At 40.5% G+C, this 26808-nt stretch overlaps 2 protein-coding genes across 2 annotated transcripts in view; one reads left to right on the top strand and one right to left on the bottom strand.

Annotated features, from left to right (window-relative positions):
* The first annotated feature begins 1722 nt into the window (after window positions 1–1722).
* On the top strand, window positions 1723–15822 carry LOC127007541 (outer dynein arm-docking complex subunit 2-like). Its single transcript, XM_050878711.1, has 15 exons — window positions 1723–1868; window positions 3356–3479; window positions 4480–4638; window positions 4921–5076; window positions 5425–5505; window positions 6670–6798; window positions 7054–7278; window positions 7539–7649; window positions 8141–8320; window positions 8802–8958; window positions 9276–9412; window positions 9748–10008; window positions 10370–10561; window positions 14332–14441; window positions 15708–15822. Exons 2-15 carry the CDS (start codon window positions 3381–3383, stop codon window positions 15820–15822), a joined length of 2112 nt encoding a protein of 703 aa, XP_050734668.1. The 5' UTR covers window positions 1723–1868; window positions 3356–3380.
* Window positions 15823–20980: 5158 nt separating this feature from the next.
* The window catches only part of LOC127007231 (transmembrane protein 14C-like), a 6936-nt gene continuing 1108 nt past the window's right edge, over window positions 20981–26808 (bottom strand). The window contains exons 3-4 of the mRNA XM_050877943.1: window positions 24176–24365; window positions 20981–21178 (exon numbers count right to left, since the gene is read on the bottom strand). Coding sequence (XP_050733900.1) covers window positions 21115–21178; window positions 24176–24365 — 254 coding nt within the window. The 3' untranslated portion in view covers window positions 20981–21114. The remainder of the gene's footprint in view (window positions 21179–24175; window positions 24366–26808) is intronic.

Raw genomic sequence — 26808 nt, 5'->3', positions numbered from 1 at the left:
TTTTCTTTCATTGACTGATTGTTTAATTTCGCTATTAAACCACGGTGGGCTTTTATTAGTGTTAATTCGCTTCTCGCACAAGGGGACGAATGTGTTCTGCTGAGTGAGTAAGTGATTTTTAAAGCTTAGCCAGGCTTCATCTACGTTGCCGTCATCTGATAGTTGTATTTCTGTTAGTTTTTGTCGGATTTCTACGAAGTTAGCTCTTTTGAAATTGGGCACCTTTACTTTATTTTCAGTCACTGATGATTGAGCTCTAATGTCGACGCGCACTAATTTATGATCGCAAGAACCGAGGTGTTCTCCTACCGTGACACTACTGACTAGGTTATCTTGGGTCGTTATAACAAGGTCGAGTATATTATTTTATCGAGTTGGCTCAGAAACCATTTGGCTTAGATAATTTTCTTCTAGAAATTCGATCATTCTATGTGACTCGCCTTCTGTACCTGACAGTGTCGCCCAGTCAATATAGGGGAGGTTAAAGTCTCCTAATATCAGTGAGTCGTTGTTATTAAGTGACTGCCTTAAGACGCTGTACATTTCAAGGTCGTCATCGAGTGATTGCCCGGGAGGTCTGTAGGTGACAGATATATTTAAATTGACTTTTGCAATGTTTACTCGCACGCACAAATGTTCAACGTTACTGTTTCCCGGTGTTTTGTCAGTGGGTTGCAAATAGCTTTTGACATAAAGAGCGACGCCACCGCCTCTACGGTTTACACGATCTTTGTTGAAGAGTCTGTAGCCATCTATGTTGTATTCGGAACTTAAATCAATATTTGTGGTGTCGATAAATGTTTCGGTTATAGCAATTATGTCAAAATTTTCTGTTAGAGCAAGACATCTCAGTTCATCAAATTTGTTTCTTAGGCTACGCGCATTGAAACTAAGGATTTTTAAGTTATCTAGAGGCTTGGTAATAGAGGTGGTGGTACTTGCGGGATCATGGTTGCAGGGGTGGGGGTGAGAGAGAGAGAGAGAGAGAGAGTTGTCTCGGTTCCGGTCATCATATTGAATACTGACATTTGTATATCTTCAAATTTTTAACTTTGTAAAAAAAATTCAATATAGTGATGACGCTCAAAGCTGTAGAAAAAGTTTGTGTGTGTAATTCACCACAACCTTGGCCTGATCCCGTGCTGGACTCGTGGTCACCAGACTGTACCTACCCGGTGATTGAAAAGTAGTGAGTTTTGCAGCCTGTTGGGTAAGATAATAAAAAAAGCTTGCCCCCAAACTTTACTTTTGATTTTACCGTCAAGTCTGCTCACTGATATCATAACGCCTCACATTCTAGTGTGTTGTTTACATGCTCCATTATTTAATCCACAGCACTACTCCAATGCTCATGAAGATAATAAAAGGTGGGAAATTCTTCGTTTCAATTCGCATATACACTTCAACCTATTTTGGTCCATTTTTATGATTTTTTAAAAACTTTTCTACGTCTACTTGGAGTGTTTTTTAAGAATCCCTTCGATCCCTTTTCGCACAGCTATTTGCTGACAGAACAGCATTGTACTAATGAATAACTGAGATGCTGCAAGGTACACTCGAGTACTTGGCTTGATTTTGTTCAGTTGAGGCAGCGGAGAGCGAGCGAATGACACGATTACGTCAGGGTTGTGACGTCATGCTTCCTCCTCCTGTTACACGTCCACCCCCATGGTTGCGTGAACACGGTCAAAAACAGGTTGCCTAGGCAACGCGTGTCAACAACAGCTGCAGAAGCAAGAGAAGCAATACTTCTGCTGGTTCGGAAGTATCGCTGACTGAATATGTGATCTATTTTCATTTTGTTTATATAATCTTGTCTGTGTTAACCACTAGCGTGTACCTGAGACCCACAACTTTCAATCACTGAGGTAATTTCTCAATTATTTCTTATTAGAATGTGCACATAGTTTCTGTTCTTTATGGCCTGTGTCGGTAATTGTCCTCTTGCATGTTCTCGCGTGTGTTCGTTGTTCGTCAGCTGGGCATATCGATAGATGAAAAGACGGAAAGGCATTGCGAGCTGGAATGAGACACTGAGATAAAGATAGATACATGTGCATAGATACATACAAACAAACAAATATATATATATATATATATATATATATATATATATATATATATATATATATATATATATATATATATATTTGTGTGTGTGTGTGTGTGTGTGTGTGTGTGTGTGTGTGTGTGTGTGTGTGTGTGTGTGTGTGTACATACATATATATATATATATATATATATATATATATATATATATATATATATATATATATATATATATATATATATATATATATATATATATGTATATCAGACGAGTGGCTTATAACTACCCACAGGCTGTGGTGAAGACCACACATCAACCCGGACTCTAGAGGAAGCCGTCCAAGCAGATCAAGAACGAGTTCAGGGGCAGCATGAGCCAATGCAAGATGGCGCCACTATAAACACTCGCCTGCGCCAGAACGGGCTGGGCCGACCATCAGGCCCCACCTGGAAGAAGCCTTGGGCCGACCATCAGGCCCCACCAGGAAGATGCCTACCGGCGCAATAGGCAACAACGTGAAAAAAAAAAGAAAAAAAATATATATAAATATATATATATTTATATATATATATATATATATATATATATATATATATATATATATATATATATATATATATATATAAATATATATATATATATGTGTATATATGTGTGTGTGTGTGTGTGTGTGTGTGTGTGTGTGTGTGTGTGTGTGTGTGTGTGTGTGTGTGTGTGTGTGTGTGTGTGTGTGTGTGTGTGTGTGTGTGTGTGTGTGTGTGAGTGTTTGTGTGTGTGTATATATATATATATATATATATATATATATATATATATATATATATATATATATATATATATATATATATATATATACCTCCTTTCTTATGTTTTCCTCTCATCACCCTTTCTTATCCATTCTCTCCTGCCCTTTTGTTTTTTTCTTTTCTCAGTTTCGTTCACCTTTGTCCTCTCTATTTTTTCAGTTATCTGTCATAGCTCTCTCGTATGTTTACAACCTTTCCTGGAGTTTCCTCTCCTCACCCTTTTCTTATCCATTCTCTTACTTCAGTACATTTTATCACTTTCCTCACCTCCGTGCACCCTTCTCCTCACTACCTTTTTTCTCACTTATGTGCCTTAGCTCTGACCTCTTTTCTATCACATTTCCTGCAATTTCCGGAGTCCTGCAGCACTCCGTCATCAACCTTTTCATGTTTTAGCACACCGTTTTTTCCTTTTTTCGCCTCCGTGCAATTGTCTCCTCTCTACTCTTTTTTTTTTTTACAAATTTTAATTGTCTACTTTTCTATCACGTCCCCACAGTGTCCGAGGCTCTTCAGCACTTGCCATGCCATCGCGCCGCGCCTCCCTCGCCCCGCATCGACTGGAGAGCGTCGCCGCCAGCACAGACACCAACCCGCGCCGTCGTTCCAGCGTCAGACTCCAGGTAAGGGACACAGCTTCACCTGACATGCTTTGCTGAAGATTCTTTGTGGTCGATATTCCATTTGTCTCTACATATACCGTTTTATGAGGGCCCGTGATCGGAAGTGAGAATGATATAGGGTTTACCAATGGTTTTCCAATGCTTATTTATAAAGTGGCTATTGCCTAGTTGTTATTGTAGCTATAAATTATACGCTCGTACGGTCTCGTTTCCATATTGTTACGAATGTGTGTAAACGAGTGTGTATGGGTGTGTGCGTGTGTTTCTTTGCGTCCGATAGGTATGTTCCATTCAACTTTTTTCTTAGGGCCTCTTAGTTCTCGGTCTTCATTTCCTCTTTTCAGTATTAGGTCGTTGTTATCTGATTTCTCAAGGTCATTTAAAAGGGTGCTACTTTAGTATGCGGTCTACGCGACCGTTTCTACTTTAGCTTGCGGTCTACCACCATATTTACAATTCAGCGTACAGTTTACCTCACTACAGAAACCTTGTACTGAAGGATAATGAAAATCAAGGTGAAAAGTGCCGATTAAAGGTTTTATTATTATATGACACCAATGAAAATCATCAAAACAAAACTATGAAATATCTTAAATAGCATATCAAAGTTAAAAATACATAATCATAGAACATTGTTAAACTACGTAAAAAAATATCTAACGGTAGACACTTTGTATATCATTTAGGAATGTCACAAACATATCATCTGCATCTTTTCTGAGTATTTTCCAATAGATATGATCAAGGTGTGGCTGAAAAAGCTCTCAACTGACTCCTCTCATCTCTCATTGTCTTTAAAATCTTTGTTTTGGCATCCAACCATGGTCGCTCACCTTGTGTGTGTGCTCCTGTCGCTGAATCTATATAATGTTGGTAGTGGTTCACTGTAATATGGCGGTAACCCATCCTTTTCAAGCTTAAATAATGTAATTAGGTCACCTCTTCTTTCTTCCAGCGCTAACAACTGTGTGTTATAAGATGCTAAACAATGCATACGTAGTTTTCCCAGGTTGAACCTTATCAATCAGAGGACGAACAGCCCGTGGAGGAAGGAGAGGAGGATGACGAAGAGGGAGATGACGAGGAAGATATTTACCAGCTGGACTTGCCGTCTGCGGAGCTCTGTGTAGACTACTGGCAGATTCACAAGATGGTTAAGGTAAGGAGGAAATGTCACACACACACACACACACACACACACACACACACACACACCATAGTCTGATGACTGTTTATCCCCGCTGACTGTTTGGCACTTGCCGGTTGTGTGCCCCAGTGTGTGTGTGTGTGTGTGTGTGTGTGTGTGTGTGTGTGTGTGTGTGTGTGTGTGTGTACGAGCGAGAGGGAGAGAAGTTTGATTTTACTAATTTGCGAATCCTCTTTTTGTAGTTTTTTTTTTTTTTTGCTTTGACAAAAAAAATCTCCTGCATCTTCTTGGCAGTACCTGAAAGTTGGCAACGCGACCTGCACCACCATAGCGCTCGTCGGCCTCAAGGACTGCGGGCTGCACCAGGAGGTCTGCCAGCTGGCCCTCAAGATGGTGGGAGGTCTGGAGGTGCTGCTCAACATCCTGAGGACCTGCAACCTGAGATGCAATGTGAGTGTTACGGCGGCATTAATGCATAGTGTTCATCCATCAGTTAACCTCATGACTTGCGACTTTTGTGTTATACAAAAATAATGGAAAAACAACAGAAAACAAGCAGTGAACATAATAATGATGATAATAAATAATAATAATAATAATAATAATAATAATAATAATAATAATAATAATAATAATAATAATAATAATAATAATAATAATAATAATAATAATAATAATAATAATAATAATAATAATAATAATAATAATAATAATAGTGTAAAAGGAAAACAGTGCAAGTTAATTATTTCTCAAGACTCTTTATAGTGTATGATTTTAATTAATTCTATTAATCGACAGATCGGATCCCTTCAGGTGCTCCAGGCAGCCTGTGGCCACGCCTCGACGCGGTCTGCGGTGCACAGGCTCGGGGGGTTGCAGGTAAGGACACACACACACACACACACACACACACACACTGGTAGAGCGCTGCGCTGCCAGGATTCACGGTCTGACAAGGCGGCAGTTCGAGCCCGCTCAGGCCGGATTCTTTCCGAGTGGTTACTTTCCCCCCTTGAGCAAGGGGGATGGGGTGTGTGGTGTGTGAGGTCCTGACAGTACCCAGAGATCGACGATAAAGAGCGCTTGCTCATGTCGGGAGGGTACCTGCTGGCGATTACGAATCCAACCCGTGATCAGGCCGTGGTGAATTACACACACACACACACACACACACAGAGAGAGAGAGAGAGAGAGAGAGAGAGAGAGAGAGATATATATATATATATATATATATATAGATATATATATATATATATATATATATATATATAGAGAGAGAGAGGAGAGAGAGAGTGGAAGGAAGCTTGTTGCTTTCCATAGGTTGAGTGTTTGTCTTGTCACGCCCATGCCATGCTGTACTTTGAACGTGCCATCATACAACAAAAGTATTGGTTGAAATCAAGAAAGAAAGAATTCAAGCCATCCCAAACTTTGGAAGCGCTTCACTCGATTGTTGGACGCTTACTCTAAATTGGTTTGCAGTGCACGGGTGAATTACAGTTTTCTTAAGAGTGAAACGGCCACAAACTTTTTAAGCCAGTTATACATCAAGCCAATTAACTCATCATACATATATGATTTTAACTGGCGCTGCTGAAACTTAATACGATCAAAGATAGCATGAATAATACATTTTATATATAATACTTCAATATAAACGATAACGGTAACGCACCAACAGACAAATGTTTAGCTCACACTTGCACACTGAAACGGCTGACACACGAGATGACACGTTATCCGATTTCCTCTTATTTTCACAGTCGTGTTTTCTTGACCATGACCATTTAAGTCTCATCAGAAAGCTAAGTCTCAGTAGTTGTATTATGGATGAAGTTGATAACCATACAACACATTCACAGTACTATAACATACTGTTTAATATGCAATGTCTGAAACTGGAAATTACCCTGTGAGCAATCAATGCATTTCACATTTTTATTATAGGTTCCCGAATTTTAACCCCACGACCTTTTTTTATACGCATTAGCGTGAATTGGATTTGGATTCATGCCGAGTCTTTTGGGTGTCGTGTTGGTGCAGGTTCTTCAGGGGCTGGTGGGTCACAGCCACGTCGAAGTTCGCGGCTTAGCTGCGGCGGTGTTGGCGCAGGTGTGTGTGCTGCCCGCCGCGCGTGCTGCGCTCATCAGGGACGACGGCATCCCAAAGCTGGTAGATAGTGTTTGAAAATGTTTCTTTAAGTATCTGCTGTCCAGATTTCTTATGCAAGAGTTAACTAGTATTTCATTCTTTCATTCCTTTCGCTGGTAAACTCAGGAACAGCTTTCTTTCCTCTGTATTTCCTCTTTCCTACGACTTAAACGTTTACAAAAGTGGAGTCTAAAGACATCTCGCCAACCGAATCTAGCTCTCTTGTTTGGCTACTCTCTCTGTCCTCTGTTTGGGGCCGTTGTCGGCCCCTTACAGGTGGCTCTCCTCCGCACGGAGCCCAACACCCTGGTAGTGGACCACCAGCAGGCAGCTGCCGTTGAGGGGGCGGCGCAGGCGCTGTGGGCGTGCACAGTCTCCAGGAGCGGGCGCCTGGCGCTGCTGCGGGCGGGCGGCCTGGAGTTAGTGGGGAGCCTCCTCTCCGTGTCCCGCCCGGGTCTTCTGGTTCCTGTTGTTGGCGTCATTCACCAGTGCATCACGGAGGTTTCGATAACGTCTTTTGTTTACTTTTTACAAGTATATATACTGATTTATTTACATATTTGTCTACCTACATATCTTCCTACATAGTGATCTAATTATGTTTGTATCTACCCATTTATCTTTCTGTCCATCTATCTGCCTATCGTTGTAGCTAATCTATTTTCGTGTGTGCATCTATCTATCTATCTATCTATCTATCTATATCATTGAAATATAATATATACTTTATCTTTCTTTTGTGCTGCCGTTTTACATTTCAGGCAGCGTTCCGTCAGCGTGTGGAGGAGGCGGGCTACACGTCTGCCCTTGTTCGGCTGCTCCACGCCTCCACCCCCAACCTTCAGGTGCTGGCCACGAAGGCGCTGGCGAGGGTGAGTTGTATTTCGTACTTTCATTCTGGCTAAGGTAGTTACAGGTTTTTATACCTTATAAGACAACCAAAACAAACAGCAAAACCCTTTGAACCGACCCTGCCGAGACATTTAAGTAGCCTCAATCCCTCAACAGAAAATTTCAATAAGTACTTTGTGACCCGAATGTGATGTTCAGCCGCTATATCATTGTCCGCATAAACATATAACTTGTCTGCTAAACCTATTCTTAGTCGAGTTGAAATTTGTAATAAAAATAATCTATGCGTAAAAGGGAACCCAAAAGTTTCATTTAGCACAAATATCGTGTAACCTAGAGGCAGCCTCACAGGTATATATTTCGAGATGTTAGGGATTACCGGTACATAAAACTGGCAATGATTATTCTTGGCACAAATATTATGTATTTGGCATTATTGTAGCCGCACCGTTATTCCAGCCATATCATGATCTGTAAATGTAACTCTCACTTGTATCTTCCTTGCATGCAGTGCTCCGTGCTGGAGGCCACCAGTGCCCGGCTGGTGCGGGAGGGGGGCCTCCGCGTGCTGGTGACGCTCCTCTCGCGGGAAGCTCAGTCGTATGTGGATGCCCTGGTGGAAAAAGACCCTGCCTTTGCTCGGGAGACAGGCTTGCTGGGAGATGCCCCGGGGCCGCCACGATCCAGAAAGGTAAAGACGACCACATTGCAGTTACCTGTAGGCCTAAATGAATCAAGGCTTAAAATACAGATAATGAAGAAAGTGATTGTAATATTTAATAATCAGTTGATGGGGTAACGAAAAGTAACGAAACACTTGAGAAGAAAAAATAACCTTGAAGAAACAGTAAATGTAAACCGAGTCAATGAAAATGAAATCTGAAGGATGACACGAATAAGCTGGAGCTAGTGCTCTGGTAAACATAGTAATATTATAAAAGGTAACTTGCCATTCCCCTTTGAGAGAAAGGTGTAGTCAGTATATCTCCTTGGTATATCCTGACAGCCCAAACAAACGGTTCACAAACTTGTCGCCTTACAAAGATCTTGAGAAAAATCTAAAATTTACGCCAAGAGTTATGGGCAGAAGATGACTGGGTACACGTGTAATCGTCATCCTCGAGATCTACTAAGTACAGGCCAGTTAACCGTCAAACTTTTCCCTTGGCCAGCAATCAGTGATGCCAGATACGGGTAGTACTACGGGCGGCAGGGTGGGGTCAGGACAAGCACCAACTGCGGTTGCCTCAGAAGTGGAGTCAGCCGTTGGGGCATCGAGTGCTGCAGAGGTCGAAAGCCAGAAGGATCCAGAAATTTCTGATGCAAAGGGTAAGATTCAATTCCATTGATTCATCACTTGATCCGCGAGTTAAACTTCAGGATTATTAAATTATTATTATTGTGATAAGCTACCAAAGCCTCCCTTCAGGGTGCAGATACAACAAAAAAACTTCAGTGATTTTTACTGTTGCAATCTTAAGTATATGAGATTTATCGTTTTCTAGCAAATGTTTAAAAAATGTAGGTGTTTTCTCCTTCCCGAAGTAGGATCCAGTACATTGAAAGTTAAAGAAATTAATGAAGAATGACGGCGAGTGGTTCAGTAGAGATATTTGGTTTGCTTCCTGCAGCCTGTGGGCAAGCAGTTGGGGACAGTGAACTGTTGGAGGCCGTGTCGGAGGCCATCTGGCACGTGTGTCTCCTCCCGGAGCACGTGACGGCCGTCAAGGACCTGACCGCCGTGCCCGTGCTGGTGGCCCTGCTGCACCACAACGACGAAAAGGTCCGTCTACTGCTGCCTGTCCACCACACGGTCACCCCGTCTCTCTCTCTCTCTCTCTCTCTCTCTCTCTCTCTCTCTCTCTCTCTCTCTCTCTCTCTCTCTCTCTCTCTCTCTCTCTCTCTCTCTCTCTCTCTCTCTCTCTCTCTCTCTCTCTCTCTCTCTCTCTCTCTCTCTCTCTCTCTCTCTCTCTCTCTCTCTCTCTCTCTCTCTCTCTCTCTCTCTATCTTTTGTAATAATATCTTTTGTTTTTTTTCTTCTGAATGCTGAGTAACCATGCAGTTGACCTACTGCGTCGTGTTCTCAGGTTCTCTAAACGTTGTCGGACCCTGGGTGAGTTAGCTGGGGACCCGGAGTGTTGCCTGGTGCTTCTCCGCGGCAGAGTCACCACCCTCATACAGCTCCTTCGAAGAACGTCCGACAAACTTCTCCTCAACGTGACCCACGCCCTGGGGTCATGCGCGGCGGACGAAGACGCGCTAAATGCTCTTCTGAAACAAGACGGTTTGCGTCTCTTATGGTCTCACCTGAAGAATCCTAACTGCCGCATCCAGGCCTCGGCAGCAAATGCCATCTGCACCTGTCTACAGCAGGAGAGTGTAAGTGTTATCTTTATTATTTTAGGGTGTGAACAAAGTATCCGTGAAAATTAATTTTAAATAATTATTGTAGGAGGTGCTGGTTAGTCACAAAATACTATATAGTCTATTTTATTCAATATGGCCCCTAACCTTAGTGTGTGAATAAGTGTGTGTGTGTGTATGTGTGTGTGTGTGTGTGTGTGTGTGTGTGTGTGTGTGTGTGTGTGTGTGTGTGTGTGTGTGTATGTGTGTGTGAAGTAATATTTTCATTATCAAACGTGCCTGGCTCAGAAACACCGGCCGAATTGAAAACAGTCGCTTTGGATGCCATGTTGATATTCGGTCACGACTTGAGATGGTCACGGAATTGTCGCTGCAGGAAGGCCTGGCCGAGGTGGTGAGAAGCCTCGTCGGGGGCATAGAGCTGCTGGTGTCGCTGCTGGAGAGTGAGAGCGAGTCGGTTCTTTCGGCGGTGTGTGCAGCCATCGCCAAGATCGCCAGAGACCCTCAAAACCTTGCCATCATGACGGACTATGGGGCTGTCACCTCACTCTCCCGCCTGGCTGTTCGGGTAGGTCACGGATATGCTTGCTGTTAAACGTGTGGGGAATGGGTACGTGTGTGTGTGTGTGTGTGTGTGTGTGTGTGTGTGTGTGTGTGTGTGTGTGTGTGTGTGTGTGTGTGTGTGTGTGTGTGTGTGTGTGTGTGTGTGTGTGTGTGTGTGTGTGTGTGTGTGTGTGTGTGTGTGTGTGTGTGAGAGTGAATGTGTTTGTAAATGTTTGTGTGTGTGTGTGTGTGTGTGTGTGTGTGTGTGTGTGTGTGTGTGTGTGTGTGTGTGTGTGTGTGTGTGTGTGTGTGTGTGTGTGTGTGTTTATATGTATGTTTGTATACTTGTATATACGTGAGCTTTTTATTATTAAGTTTTAAGTCTATTGTTTATGAAGTGTATTATGCATTAACACAGTCTGACTTTATTAGGTTATGTAATGTATGGTAATTAAATCAGTCACATCATATCCAAGCAGAAGCCTTGGAAATGATGGGTTTCAGTGGTGCGTTCAGTAAATGACTTTTGAATTTACACTGAAAAGTAACAGGTAAGAAAATGGTTAATTAACATCTTTTTATCCTAACCGAATTACATTTTCAAGCAATTCATTTATGGCATGTCACTATTCCTTTCTTTCTGAGAGATAATACCTGCTGTACATATCCCTTTCCTTCATTCATCTTGGAAACGCATCCGCTGTTTCGTCCCCTCACTAAGCCTTGACAGTAATATAAAGTAGCTTGCCTATGACGCAAAACAAAAAGACGTAGTTCCTTGTTATAATTATTAGTTACGGATAGGCATTACATACCTTAGGCCAATACAAGCATGAATAAAAGCAACGCTGACAGCACTACTCACGGCAGAGGTTCTCAAATCGAAGTGATGCGTGATGCGTGAGCCAACAATGAATAATTTGTAATATTCATGTAACTGAAAAATTGTCTTTTTTCGTTTCTCTGCGCAGCAACAAACAACAACAAGCAACTGATGAACCTTAATGTTCTGGTGTTATTCAGCAAATATTTGTTGTGAAATAATCAGTGTGAACAGATAACAAGGTTTTGGAGCCTCTGCTAACGGCTGTTTAACCCAGAGTGGAGTCGCCAAGTTAGAGGGGCATATAGTGCATTTTGGGTATAGTGCACGTGGGATATTATTTTCGCATCATTCTCATTTTATTGTTCGTGTGTAAATATTATTATTGAATGAAATGAATATGGTGTTCACATCTACACCTGAAGGACATAGTGATAAATCTGCCTTACTCATCAAACCCTCTTTTGCCTCTGATATTTAACTAACGAATAAGTAATTAAATTTAAAAAAATACTTCATTCAAGTACAAACATTACTATCTCCAATGAAATGATTTATCTCAAGGATGTTCTCACCTCTGTTCCGTTACACTCTTGCACTCCACCACTCCACTACACAACACTGTCCAAGGGTTTCCAGCACCATTAGTAAGCACCTGCTTTTGCAATCACAAGTGACCCTCCATGACTTTGTTTTAACAGCTGATGCGAAGTCGCGCGTCACAGCCGTCAGGAAAAGGTGGACGCGCCAGAGCCCGGCTAGGAGGCGCGGCGGCCCACGCAAGCGACGTACTAAAAAATAAATGACCCATTAATTAATATTATCATCATTGCTATTTTTCTAAAGCCTTACAGCCAGTTACTTCCCAAACTTTGCTCTGTGTGTTTCCTGTAGATGTCGTGTTTTCTGGCGATGCATCACTCTGTAAAGCTAGTGGTGCGACTTTTTCTGAGGCCTCAGGGGACAGCCGGGCCCGCGGATCCTATGACAGACTTGTTCGTTTCGGTCGTGTTTTACTCTTGCTCATGCATGAATGCACCAACGACAAGGAACTTTAGTTTACATATCGGTGTACCATGTAAACATTTTAGGGAGTGCGTATTGCATGATTGGTGTTCGTTATATCATCTGTCCTAAGTTTAATAGAGGCAAGTATTACTGAAGGGGCTGTGGTTGACACTTCATGAACTGACAGCAAGTTGCTCAGGCACTGCCCCGCATCACACCCGACATGGAGACGTCTGGGTGCAGTGTGTCTTATAATTCACATGTTTTGTTAACTAACTACTAGACAATGCTCTTGATAGTTACTTGAATACTGTGTCATAAATACTAACACGAATCATCTATGCTAACTGATACCAAGCATACGCAAATTGTGAGTAATCCCAATTGATGGTTAACTAAACGAAACATATTTCGTTAATTAGATATACATTTTCTAAATAATATACTCAACAACTCTTAATTCAAATACTGTACCAAAGAACGCAGAACTGATACTACTCCTAATGCAAACACCAATACAACTAACACAATATCTACTACTACTACTACTACTACTACTACTACTACTGTTGCTGCTGCTGGTGCTAATAATACAACATTGCTACTGATTTGCCATCGACCAAATAACGGATGCAATATTTTACAATATAATATGACCGAACTATCTAAGTCTCTCTCTCTCTCTCTCTCTCTCTCTCTCTCTCTCTCTCTCTCTCTCTCTCTCTCTCTCTCTCTCTCTCTCTCTCTCTCTCTCTCTCTCTCTCTCTCTCTCTCTCTCTCTCTCTCTCTCTCTCTCTCTCTCTCTCTCTCTCTCTCTCTCTCTCTCTCTGTATATATATATATATATATATATATATATATATATATATATATATATATATATATATATATATATATATCTTGGCTCTTACATTGCACGAAGATTATTTGTCAAAGTGTAAAGCTAAAACGTTGCTCTGGCCTTTGCTTATTTATTATTTCTTTTCTACAGATTTCCTCATAGTTTTCAAGTTCCCGACAGTCCAGGACAAAGTTTTCTTGTGCCATGGTACGGTGAAAGCTTAGCTTGCATATGGCAATTATTAAAGAAAAACATTATTTAATGAAACAATTTTTATATGTTTAATATTAAATATCGAAATTAACTTCTTTATGGACAGCTTTTGTTGTCACCTTATTTTACTGATCTGTGTTACATTTCAAGATAAACAGCTTCACAAAATCAATACATATATTGTAAATGTGTGTTATCGATCACCCATACGGTCGCACCACCTGCTAAGCGACAAAGGCTTCAGAGTGAGCCCTGCGGCATCAGTTCCGTGTACCTTGACAACATCGCCCTGAGAGCCGGGCCGTCTTCAGGACCAGGACACTTCTTGAGTGATTAACAAATGATCATTCTCACCAGGTTTGGAACTGCCCTCAGGAAGAGTCGGGTTCGAGCCGTGAGCGAAAGGTGCAAAGTTCTGTCTGTACCAGTGACTGAGCACCACGGAGGCCACCAGGACGGGTTGTCTGGTTTACCTTTTTCACCGATGCTTGTACCGAACACCTGACCGATCTGGCACCAGCATTCTTTTTCTTAGCTTGATTTTTATCTTTATGATTCGACCAGTCATTCTTTGTAGCTATTTTTTCCTGTAATCAACCTAGTTGCTTGGTACGAGTTAAAATAATTGAAATCATCTGATTTTTTATTATAATAGCAACTCTTCATCATCTCTGTCTTAAACTAAAGAGTTGATGAATTCCGTCTCGTAATTAAAGAAATTGTCTTAATTAAGAGCTGATAATCCTAAATAATTGCCTTTGGTGAATACTGATAACTACATTAATTAAATATGAAATTGGTCTCTGTTTTGATAACTAACATCCTACAAATTACATAATGTAATCCTCCTTTTTGCGCGATCTCACGCTCATCTTTCTTGAACGCTAACTGACAAGCTGTCCTTCCCCAGGAAAACGATAGTCTACGACCCTTCCTTGCCGAGGCCATCGCTGCCTGCTGCGTTTCTCGGGAGACTGGTCTGCTGTTTGGTCAGGCTGGGGCAGTAGCGCCGCTTGTGCAGTAAGTGATTCAATCTATATTTTCTTCCTGTAAAATAATTAAGTAAAAAAGTACATTAGAGAATGCCTATATATCATTACACAAGTCAGGAATGTTTAAAGGCTATAAATCAAATATGAAAATGTGTTAATGATTACTGATTACTCGTTAAGAGTTGTGGCCTCAGCCTTCCTCAACGCGTTCACATATAGAAGTGGACACAGCTCATGGGCTTGATCAACATCAGGTTGGATAATAAAATCAATGGGTAAGGTTAAGGACCTTTTAGATTTTTGGTGCTTCGATAATATGACATCTTCATGCTCCCTCAAAAGTATTTTCTTCTTAGAAGTGAGAGTCCAACAGTTCATCATACTACCAACGGAGAAAGTTATATATAATCCGTTGAAAAGATTTTTGTTATAATGGATTTGGGAACAGTGAAATATTTATAAGTAGATTACGAGAATCAAACAAAAGATTGAGTAAATATAGAAACAACCTCATCATTCAAGCCAAAGAACACAGCGACCTAAGATCCTGAAGGATTAATGTCTTACTTTCAAAAGGTCTCATCTTTAATCTGGCACTTAGTTGTTGAGCCTCCCCCAAACTACTCACATTCTGTCGTCAGCATTTTTCCCCATGAATCCCACGATTTTTGCAGTGTCATGCCTTTTTTTTTTAATTTGTTTTATCTATAGCGCTATTAAGTAATCTCATGCATCAAAGAGAGGGCGAGAATGTTGGAAAAGGCCTTTGTCCTGCAGTGGACTAGTGATGGCTAAAAATTATTATATATGATCTAAATGAGCATACATATATATATATATATATATATATATATATATATATATATATATATATATATATATATATATATATATATATATATATATATATATATATATATATATATATATATATATATATATATATATATATATATATATATATATATATATATATATATATATATATATATATATATATATATATATATATATATATATATATATATATATATATATATATATATATATATATATATATATATATATATATATATATATATATATATATATATATATATATATATATATATATATATATATATATATATATATATATATATATATATATATATATATATATATATATATATATATATATATATATATATATATATATATATATATATATATATATAACATACATATACTCCTCCATTAAGAGATTAAACCCAGGTGACGGTTCAAGCAAAGCAAGTCTGCCTCGCTCCCTCAGGTACCTCGAGACAGACGACAGCACCATCAGGCGGCCCACCTGCCGGGCGCTGCACCGCCTCTCCCTGGAGCCGGAGAACTGTTGTCACTCTACACCAGAGGCGCTGTTCCGGTGAGTGACTGGCAGCATATGGCACGCCAGCAAATCTACGTTGGTGCTTCATGTACATAAAGCATTCAGCTTTGGACAGAAGTAAATTTGGACAGAATGGAAATTGCTGTCAGTATCCTCATAATTCTGAAAAGAAGATAATTCAGGCGGATACTAAAAGCGATCCAACAGCCACGGACAGAAAAAAGGGAAGGCTTTTTCAGCACAGTTTATCCTTAGCTATATTGTGTTACTGGCTTTTAGGTCATCAATTTTTCTGATCTTATATATATATATATATATATATATATATATATATATATATATATATATATATATATATATATATATATATATATATATATATATATATATATATATACTGTCCTCTGTAAAGTAGTAAAGTTAGTAAATTTGTTTATTTTTCAGCTCCTCTTGGAGATGCTGGGGTCTGAAGACGATGTCGTGCAGGAGGCGGCCGCCGACTGCTTGCGGAACATTCGGTTGTTGGCGCTGCGCCGGTGCCAGGCCCAGGCCCGCGGGATGAGGCAGCGCCCGTCTTCCAGGCGATAACCTGTAGTGCTGGGGGCTAATACTTGTACATTCTTCTTCGGGTACCTCACAATCTCCATTCCAAAGATTTGATACTGCCATGTTTCTAATTTATTTTCCATAATGGGGAGAACGCACTGATGTAAATCCCATTGCTCCAAGCACAACTTTAAGAGAGCCCTTCACTATGTGTTGCCTTGTTTTCTGGGAACACTCAAACCAGTCTTCTACATATTTTTTTTAATTTTTTATTCAAGTGGCGGATTTCTATGTATCTTTCTATCCGTATATGCGTTCATTTACTGCTCAAGATCTTCCTCTTGGATGATTAGTTACTTGTATGATTATTTAACATAACCTTAGTCTTCTTATTTAGCTATAGTCCTCCTTGCAGACATTCCCTGTTTGCTTTCTTTTTGTTATATGCTGCAGTTGGCCACTAGTTTCGCTAAAATGAACATAATCTGCAAATCAAAGATTACGTTGCCTCATTTTACTCCAATTCCATGTTCGTCCAGTTATTATTTTTTTTAATAATTTAAGCTCAGTTAAACAGTTTAGGTGATATGCTATTCTTCTGCTGTTGTGAATTGAATTAAGGTCCTGTTGTAGTTACTGAATGCCAAACAAAGTGGTTCTCTGGTGTAGTTACTTGTCTCTGTCACCTGGTTTATCGTCTGGATGTGAGCCATGGTTCAGAACCACGAATCAGTGTTCAGAACGCACTTGAAAACCAGCTGCTGTTCTGGACTGCGGTAGAATCTCTCTCTCTCTCTCTCTCTCTCTCTCTCTCTCTCTCTGTTGATATCTCAGGAACATGTAATTCGCGACGGAAATGGTGATCAGAGTGATGATTAGTGCACTGAAATCTACCTCCTCCTTTCCAAAAATAGTCAGTTCATTAACCCCAATTAAAGTTATGCACATGGTGACACATGACATTTTTTTCTAATTCTGATAAGTTTGTAAGTTTTCTCAATTAATCTGCTTTCTTTTTGTGTGTATGATTATATAGTGACGTGTTACTCGAGTTCGTAATGCGCTACTTCTATCTACTTTTATCGCTACTTTTCGTCAGTGTTGGCAGCGGTGCGCAATTTCTTCTTCTTCTTCTTTTGACCTGTTCCGCTTTGTATCGCTTCTTACTCTTAGGTCCTACTTCTCAACACTTCACAACACAAACTTAGTTACTTCACACTTTTACACTTCACCCTGAACTGAGCTGTTTCTCTGGTCTTTTCTTCCCCTGACTTTGCTTTTCTATGTCCTTTTGTTAGTTTCCACTATTACAATTTTCTTTTCACTCCGAAGGACGAAGCCATCACTCGTATTCATCACCTCGTGTCCGTGGCCCGGGCCACTATTTCACCCTTTGTTACTGTACTTGGAGCTTGATTTGTAAGTACTGTTATACCGGACGTGTTACTTGGGTTCCGTGTCGCCGTCAGGAGACTCCGTGGGAGGGAGATATGTAAACACTTTGCACAGCTTCTGTAGTTTAATATTCTTCTTTAGTAGTACACTTCACTCTGACTCTTCACTTACCACTAGCTTACTATGACTGGGACTAGCACTCTCTCGCCCTCTTCTATATATATCCAGAACAGTACAGTCTAGAATGTTACAGTATATTTTAGATCATACAAGAACATATAGCAAAAAAATATGCGAGTTGGCAACACTTCCCACCTGGCGTCTGGCCGCGCCTGGGCGCCTTGCCCTGCTCCTGCTCGCTCCTCCCGGAGCCTTCTAGAAGCTTATGGACGCCGAGGGAAGCTTCCAGCAAAACAGTACTAATAACTTTTTGGTGTATTGATATACCCCTGTTCATCATATTTGTCAGAATGATGTGGTTATGGGAGGGAGTGAGGAGTGAGAGGTTAGTGAAGTGAACGACGCGGCTCGTTCAGTGATTCGCCATGACATCGAGACGAGAATCACAGCTATTTCCGCAGTTGTTTTGATCTCCACACTCTCTCCTACTGATTTTCGGGAGGTTTGAAGGTTAGTAGAATACATATGTGACAACAGAAGAGCAGGTGATCAAGTAGTAGACGAAATAGCACCGCGTTAGTTAATTAATGAAACCAAAAGCTAGAATTAACCTAACCTGCCTAACCTGTCTAACTTAACCTGGAGCAGCTACCGATCACTGCTTTTCCTTACAAATGTGCTTTGAAGTGACGAGAGTAATCACTGAGGGCGTGTCAGATAACAAAGAGGAATTGAAAACAGGGTTGGCAATGATTAAATCAAATTGATTTAATTAAATGATTAAATCATTAATTTTTTTTAACTAAAAGTATTCCATGAGTTAAATTAAGCTATAATACTGTATAATACTATATAATACTGTAGGTGCCACTGAACTGGTAATCTCAAAAGCAAACTGCAGAGGCACTGACTGTGACTGACCAACTGGTGGAAAATACATATACTGTACTGAGTTTAGTGAGTTCTCTTGCTCTAATGTTGCCATCTTGCCATATGTTTTTTATTAGGTAAAAAAAATCAGCCTCCTTTTGTCTTTACTAACGTGGCAGGCAATGTATCATAATAACAACCAAGGTTAGCAACCAAACAGTAACAGAATAAAAGTAGATATTCTTCTGTATGGTAATAATATAATATGCTGTCATGAAAATGACAACTTCAGGCAACTCTATCTGTCCTAAACCTGTTCTTGTACCAACTATGTATCTGGATCCTTGACTGTGCTCAGACTTACAGGCCCTAAACTTAAAGTAACCTATGGAGACTTCAAATCACTCAGCAGAGAGAGAGAGAGAGAGAGAGAGAGAGAGATTTCTTTATTTAAAAAAAAGTAAATAAAATCACTAACCTTGATGGAAAACACACACACACACACACACATGCACCTTTCTTGGTAAGCTGTACACTCTCTAGGGGCTCAACACTTAAACACTAACACTACGAGTCTAACACGTGATCAGGCCGTGATGGTGATGAATTACAGCAGGCCGAGCACCCATGACTCAAAGCTCAAGGTGTTTACACGTATCGAGCCCGCTCATGATGACGATTGTTCTGTCAGGGACGCCATACTAACACGGTTGGCACCTGAATTGAATTGAATTGAAATATTTATTTTGTAAAGTACAACAAAGGGGGATGGCTGGTCTTTGCAGACAAACCCCTTACTAGGCTAGTTAAAAAAAAAAAAAAAAAAAAAAAAAAAAAAAAAAAAAAAATTCCATTGTACAAAACTACAAACACAAGTTGAAGTTAGTTAACAAAAATGAATTGGAATGTAAATATTGACAATATTCTTGAGTAGGTACACATGCAATTACCTAGCTCACCATCTGGCAGCAAACTTTGGGTACTCTTTAATAATGGCAGCTACAGTGTCATGATTAATGAACCAGGCGACAAGGGAAGGCACATCACTTATACCCTGTGGACGGTAACAGGCTTTTATTTTTTTATTTTTACGTCTTGGCCTATTCCGCCGGTAGGCTTCTTCCCTTTGGATCCTGATGGTCGGTCCAAGGCTTCTTCCCGGTGAGGCCTGATGGTCGGCCCAGCCTGTTCTGGCGCAGGCGAGTGTTTATAGTGGCGCCATCTCACATATGGCTATGGCATGACACTCAAGGACATAATGTTGGGTGCGACCTCCCAGCCTGGCGCACACAGCACAAGATTCGGGCAGGGCACCACTCACCTCCCAGTAGTATTTATACCCTAGTCTAAGACGCATTACAACCAGATCATATAAGGCACTCTTTCTACCATAGGTGACATTGGTGTCTTGCGAAACATGGACATAGTGGATAGAGCTTTGACTACCCCTCTCATAGCAGCTGGGAATGTCAGAGTCGATTGAGCTTTTTGTGGAGTTTTAGTCTGCCCTTGATATTATTATAAGTATATTCTGCAGGAGTGCTTTCTAGAGTCCTATTAAGGGCACGCCGAGCCAAGGCATCCACTTATTCATTAAAAGGGATGCCCACATGAGATGGCACCCAAGTGAAGTGAACCTGATGATTATCCCTCTCTAAGCTGACAATGGCAAGAAAACACTGATTTACAATATTGCCAATTTACAATATATATATATATATATATATATATATATATATATATATATATATATATATATATATATATATATATATATATATAAATAAATAAAAGGGTTCCAAAGTTTCTGCTTCATCACCACATTGTTAATCTTCACTTTTTCTCTGACATATGTTACTTGTGTCATTTTCATGTCTCTAGCATGGGAAGATGAGATTCCTCTCTCATCTAGGAGTATATTTGTTACATAAGTTGAAATTTGTTACATGCATATCTTTAAAGTCTAAACAGTGATATTTTTCTTTTAATTTAGCAGTTTTTTCCACAGTTGTCAAATATCCCAGATGGAAAAAAATAGAAAGTACTGTTAATAAGTTAATTTTTTTCCTGTAGGTTTTCTGTCAGTAATTCATTTCAGTATCTTGCTATTATACTATATATCCTATTGGTTAACTCAGTGCCTTCAGTTATTCTTTTTTTCATTTCAGGTCTTTTAAAAGCAGTTGTTGTTTGCTAATCTAATGCCAAGTTATATTACAGACTGTTTTATCTGAATGTGTTCAATAAGGGAGAGAGGATGGAAGAGATGAGATTTTTTTATTTTTTGTTTAATAATTATGTGCAAGCTTACAGGGTATGCTCAAGGTAAAATATTATCAATGAAGTCTATTACCAAAGTTGTTAACATTCATCATGTATACTTTTGGATAGGTACATAAAACTATTGCATCTTGGTGCCTGTGAGTCCTGCAGCCCTTGCCCCCAGTCTCCCTATCATGGCCAAGCTGGGGGAGGAAGAAAACACCAGGTTAGTACATTGCCTTACATCTCATCAGTTTTGGAGTCTGTGCCATAAGTCTGCCAGTTTGTTTTATGGGAAACATGAGGCGAATTTTAATCATATTTGAGGGTAATTAGTATAATAGCTGTAATTAGTATAACTGATCCTCAAGTTCCTATGTATTTCCCATTAATATTTTCTATAAAAATGGTAAAATTGTACAGTAACCTTGCCAGCTCTCTCTCTATATTGGTTTTATGTCTGCTTGCAGAGCCACATCTTATATCTAATTACTGTAATCTTTACATATTTACAAGAGATGGTCAGACCTATCAGACTTTCATTCATGCTTTCATGGCTTGCTAAAATGAATGATGCTGAAGTGTGCAAACAACAGCTTAATGTATAATTCATAAGCACTGACTTATGTGATGTAGTGATGTTTCAACCTATGCTGAATATGAAATACTTTAACAACTTTGGGAGGTCTTTAGAGGGGTGAAATCAATCAATCAATCAATCAATGGGGGCATACACTACGGGGCACGTCGCCTCGCCCACCCTATGACACCAAGTCTAGGGGTCCCTCCGGGCAAGTATCCATGCAGGCCCCCTTCCCATCCCGAGTAGGCTACCTCCCAGCAGGATCTATCAACTTGCTCAAGCCACGAACTTCATGAGTGTCCCCTTGCTCTCCTCTGCTCAGGACTGTCTCTAACATAGACAACTCAATGAGCAGGATCAGCTTCTGTGTAACGTGCCACATGCCGATATAGTCGGGGTTGGCATTGACGGACTATGCAGAATATGTGTCGAATCAATCTCATGGAGTAGTCGCCGGTTTGACACAAAGTCATTCCAGCAATATCCCATGGACCAAGCAGATGGACAGAGCAGATGACCAAGCACTGGAGGAAAGTGATGGTGAAGATTTGGAGACCCCACCATCATTTTCTGAGGCCTTGGCAGGATTGGAGACCTTTATCAAGTTTGCAGTGTCAAGCAATCATCAAGGCACAGGACATGATGAACCTCCACACACTAAAGAAAAAGGTGATGGACGCATGCAGGAAATCGATAAATCAGTCAGACATTAGAAAATTGTTTGCAAAGACCAGTGCTAGGGCTGCCAAGGCTAAGGCATCTACTGAGCCTCCTACTGACCCTCCTCAACCAGGCACATCCACTGAAGGGACATCAAACAAGCCTCCTATTGATCAAGCATTCATCAAGGCACAGGACGTGATGAACCTTCATACAATAAAGAATGAGGTGATGGACGAATGCAGGAAGTCAATTAAACAGCCAGACATTAGAAAATTGTTTGCCAAGGCCAGTGCTAGGGCTGCCAAGGCCATGGCATGTACTGAGCCTCCTAATGACCCTCAACCAGGCACATCCACTGAAGGGACATCAACCGAGCCACCAGTGCCTGTGTCCATGGACTCGTCTTATGCTGACGAGCCGGTACCAGTGGCCTTTAACTAGCACATGAGAGTGAACTTTAAGATTAAGAACTTAAGAAATAAGTTAGGATAAGAAACATTATGGTTAAGTGCCTGTAAATGATTATACAACTACTATTGTGCCTTACTGTGGCTATGCCTGGCTACACCTGTGGATTACCTGGATATACTGTACTGTACTAACCTACTTCCCTACGCATCTTTATTGGTAAGTACTGGCATCTTTATATTAAGTAATCAGTTCTTACTTAGTGTTTGGTAAGAGAGGATGTATCTACTTTATTAGCAATTCTACAGTTCTATTCTATTGGGGAGGTGGTGGCTGAGTGGTTAGCATGCCTGTCCCACATTTCGCTGCATCCTGGATCAGGGATGAAGTGATTCCAAAAGTTACGTACTTGAATACAAATGTGAATGCTTCAAATTCCAACAAATTCAAATACAACGATTTGGTTTTAATCCAAATACAAATACTTCTAAAAAGTATTCATGGATACATTCATGAATACTTTCCATTGAAAAATACGTTCTTGACGTAACTGGGTATAGCACTGTTCTAAAGTTATGCAACTGTAAGTGAGCTCATGAACACGTACTATATATTCACGACGATTCCGCGTCCGCCCAGGGGGCTAGAGTTGTAAGGAACAACTCCTGTTATTTCTGATCATACGTATATATTTTGAAGTATATATTTGTCAGATTATTCACATCACAGAATACAAATATTTTTCTCTTGCATTTGAATACAAATGAGAATACTTTGATTTATATCGATAATTATTTGAATACAGATACGAATACACCCAAATACAGTGTTCGAATGTATTTGAATACGAATACCGAATATGAATACGTACTCCATCCCTGTCCTGAATGATGTAGGTTCAAATCCGTTGCTACCAGCTAAGAATAGATGGCGCCACTATGAAGACTTGCCTGCACCATGATGGGCTTGGGCCAACCACCAAGCCCAACCAAGAAAGACTACTGGCACTATAGACCTTGACGTAAAAAAAAAAAAAAAAAAAAAAAAAAGCAATTCTGTAGGAGTAAGTCAAAACAATGGCAAAACGATTTACCTGGCACGAGCTTCCCCTCATTTGTGCTGGATAAACCAGGTGCTACTGTACTCGTGCTGAGCAAGTCCAAAATCAAGCCAATCCGCCGTAAGGCTTCCTGGCGAGACTCACCACTGTTCTGAACTACGCTACTAAGGTGTGTGAAATTTTCCGAGATTTTAATGTCTTCACCACACACATGAACAGTCTTTACTGTTTCATCCAGCAAACCTCCAAACACCTGTACCTTGGTCTTGGCCAAGGAGACCTGAAGTTCCAAGGGCTTCGCCTCCTCACGCAGTGCCTCGAGAGCCATCACCAAAATCTCCAGCAGCTCTGCCAGGATTACTGCATCATCAGCAAAAACAAGGTCAGTGACCCTGGTATTTCCAGTGGATGCTCCACAATGACTCTGGTCATTGGGTGAAGAGGGGTGAAAAAGTAATATATAATAAATGGAAAGGGTCATCTCACCTCAATCCAGCAATCAAGCCTGCTGGCATAAATTTTCCAGAGTTCAGGAAGCGCATGCCCATGATGCCCCCAAGTACTGTGCTGGTGCCAAGGGTCAGGTAGTAGTTGTTTGGGTTCTCACTCAGCTGGTAGGCACCAAAGCCAAGCAGAGAGCCAAACAATAAGCCAGCCCCAAGGGATGGTATGCTGCCTGCAAGGGTAATTTTTTTCAATGTCAGTATTCTTTACACAGTGATTGCATAATTCTCTAAATCTATGAATATATGTGCAAAATGGAGCAGTATTGGGAGCCTAATTTTGCAAGCCAGCCATCAAGCAGTTAACCCAATCTGGCTATGTCGAACCAAGCCTTGAAGGCATCACTGTATTCAGAGCAGCATCACCAGGGAGGGGAGTTTCAATTACTGAAACAACCTGACTAAGAAGAACCATCTACAAGTCCCAGTGCACAGTACCTATGTAAGAGAAATGATCAACCTATGACCTCTAACATAACATAACCTTTAGTAATGGTAATATGAGCCTTAGAGAACAATCTATGACCTGCGAACTGTATGTACAAGCAATTATTAACCTGTAATCCCTAATGTAACCTAACCTCTAGTGCTGAAAGTCTGAGCTTGAGAGAAGTCTACAACCTCCAGTGAACAGAATGTGTGAGCAATTTTTAACCTGTGGTCTCTAACCTCACCTAACCCTTAGTGCTGGTAATTTGAGACCTAACCTAACTTCTAGTCCTGGTAATCTGGATATGAGAAAACCATCTACAACCTTCAGTGATCAGTATGTATGAGCAATTATTAACCTATGACCCTTTACCTAACCTCTAGTCCTGTTAATCTGGGGATGAGAGAACCATCTACAACCTCTAGTGATCAGTACTATGTATGAGCAAATTATTAACCTCTGACCTCCAACCTAACTTAACCTAACCCCTAGTGGTGGTAGTCTGAGCCGTTCTAAACATCTCACCTGGACAAATACCACTTATTCCATGGAATATTTACCAGTATTTTATTAGATCTGAACATACTAATCGGAATTGCATAGAGCAGAGGTTATGTGCTGAAAGCTAATCACTGTAAGGCAGGCAAGAAAGACACCCTAGACATGCCAAGTCCAAGTTCTTTGCACTGATTCCAAAAGCATAAGATTGACTTACTGCAAAAACAGGGGCTTCAATAGCATTAAGCCCATATTTTTAAACATATTGGCAACTGAATTCGCCCATGTGAAAAGCCTCTTGGAAAAGTTGCGGGATTTCCACGAACTGCTTTGTGATCCTTTTGATGTTTTTAACCAACTTCATAAGAACATAAGAACATAAGGAGACTTAAAGAGGCTGAATGGCCTACACAAGGCAGTTCCAGATTCCCCCCCTCAATACCACCTGTCATCCTTGTCCATGTAGCTGTCAAGTCTACTCTTAAAACAAGCTATCGTCCCTGCACTCACTATGTGATTGTTGAGTCTATTCCATTCCCCCACCACCCTATTGCTAAATCAATGCCTGCCTATTTCCCTCCTAAATCTATACTTTTTTAATTTAAATCCATTACTACATGTTCTATCCTGCTGGCTAATTCTCAGTACTTATATCGCCTTTGTTGTAACCCTTGACCCATTTGAATACTTCTCAGATCTCCCCGCACTCTTCGGCTTTCTAGTGAATGTAAATTGAGATGTTTCAGCCTATCTTGATATGGGAGGTTCCTAAGCCCCTGAATCATCTTGGTCATCCTCCTCAGAACTGATTCTAGCAAGTTGATGTCCATTCTGTAGTGTGGGCATCAAAACTGGACAGCATAATCTAAGTGTGGCCTAACTAACGCTAAATAGAGTCTGAGGATGACCTCTGCATTTTTGTTGGTTACCGTCTTGTTAATAAAGGCTAATACCCTGTTAGCCCTATTCCTCGCACTAATACATTGCTTCCTTAGTTTTAGGTCAGAGTTCACTATACCAAATCCCTTTCACACTTTGCTTTACCTATTGCTGTGGAGTCCACACTAAACCCGTGTAATGGGTTGTGAGTTCTTACACTTAGTACGCTACACTTGGTAATGTTAAAATTCATCTGCAATTTCTCTGACCAAGCTGACAGTTGGTTGAGATCCTCCTGTAGTGCTCTAGCATCCTCCCTTGTCCTAACAGTGCGTCCTATTTTGGTGTCATCCGCAAATTTACCTATGTCACTAGTTATCCCATTGTCTATATCATTGATGTAGATAATGAATAAAAGCGGGCCTAAAACTGAACCTTGAGGAACCCCACTGGTAACATTACCCCATTTGGATTTTTTACCGTTAATGGTAACCCTCTGTTTCCTGTTGCTAATCCACGCCCCAATCCAATCATAAGGGCATGGACTAGCAACAGGAAACAGAAGGTTACCATTAACGGTAAAAAATCCGAATGGGGTAATGTTACCAGTGGGGTTCCTCAAGGTTAAGTTTTAGGCCTGCTTTTATTCATTATCTACATCAGTGAACAAAATAATCACCCATGAAAACCTGGCTAATTTTCTCGGTGGCATTGGGAAATAGTCTTAATGGGATCTTAAAACGTTTAAGAAAATGGAGTGGCTGGGCCTTCTGTTCATGTAGATTGTGCATAAGTGTGCCGAGCACATG

The sequence above is a fragment of the Eriocheir sinensis genome, chromosome 35, assembly GCF_024679095.1.
Source record: "Eriocheir sinensis breed Jianghai 21 chromosome 35, ASM2467909v1, whole genome shotgun sequence".
Classification (NCBI taxonomy): domain Eukaryota; kingdom Metazoa; phylum Arthropoda; class Malacostraca; order Decapoda; family Varunidae; genus Eriocheir; species Eriocheir sinensis.
Note: the sequence above shows the minus strand (reverse complement) of the source record. Positions and strands in the feature narration are given on the sequence as shown.

Bases quoted from the DNA above. Each gene is read 5' to 3' on its own strand.
- LOC127007541 (XM_050878711.1), top strand. From the start codon at position 3,381: ATGCCATCGCGCCGCGCCTCCCTCGCCCCGCATCGACTGGAGAGCGTC. The intron at 4,639-4,920 runs GTAAGGAGGAAA...TCTTCTTGGCAG, and splicing joins AGATTCACAAGATGGTTAAG to TACCTGAAAGTTGGCAACGC. The intron at 7,279-7,538 runs GTTTCGATAACG...TTTACATTTCAG, and splicing joins TTCACCAGTGCATCACGGAG to GCAGCGTTCCGTCAGCGTGT.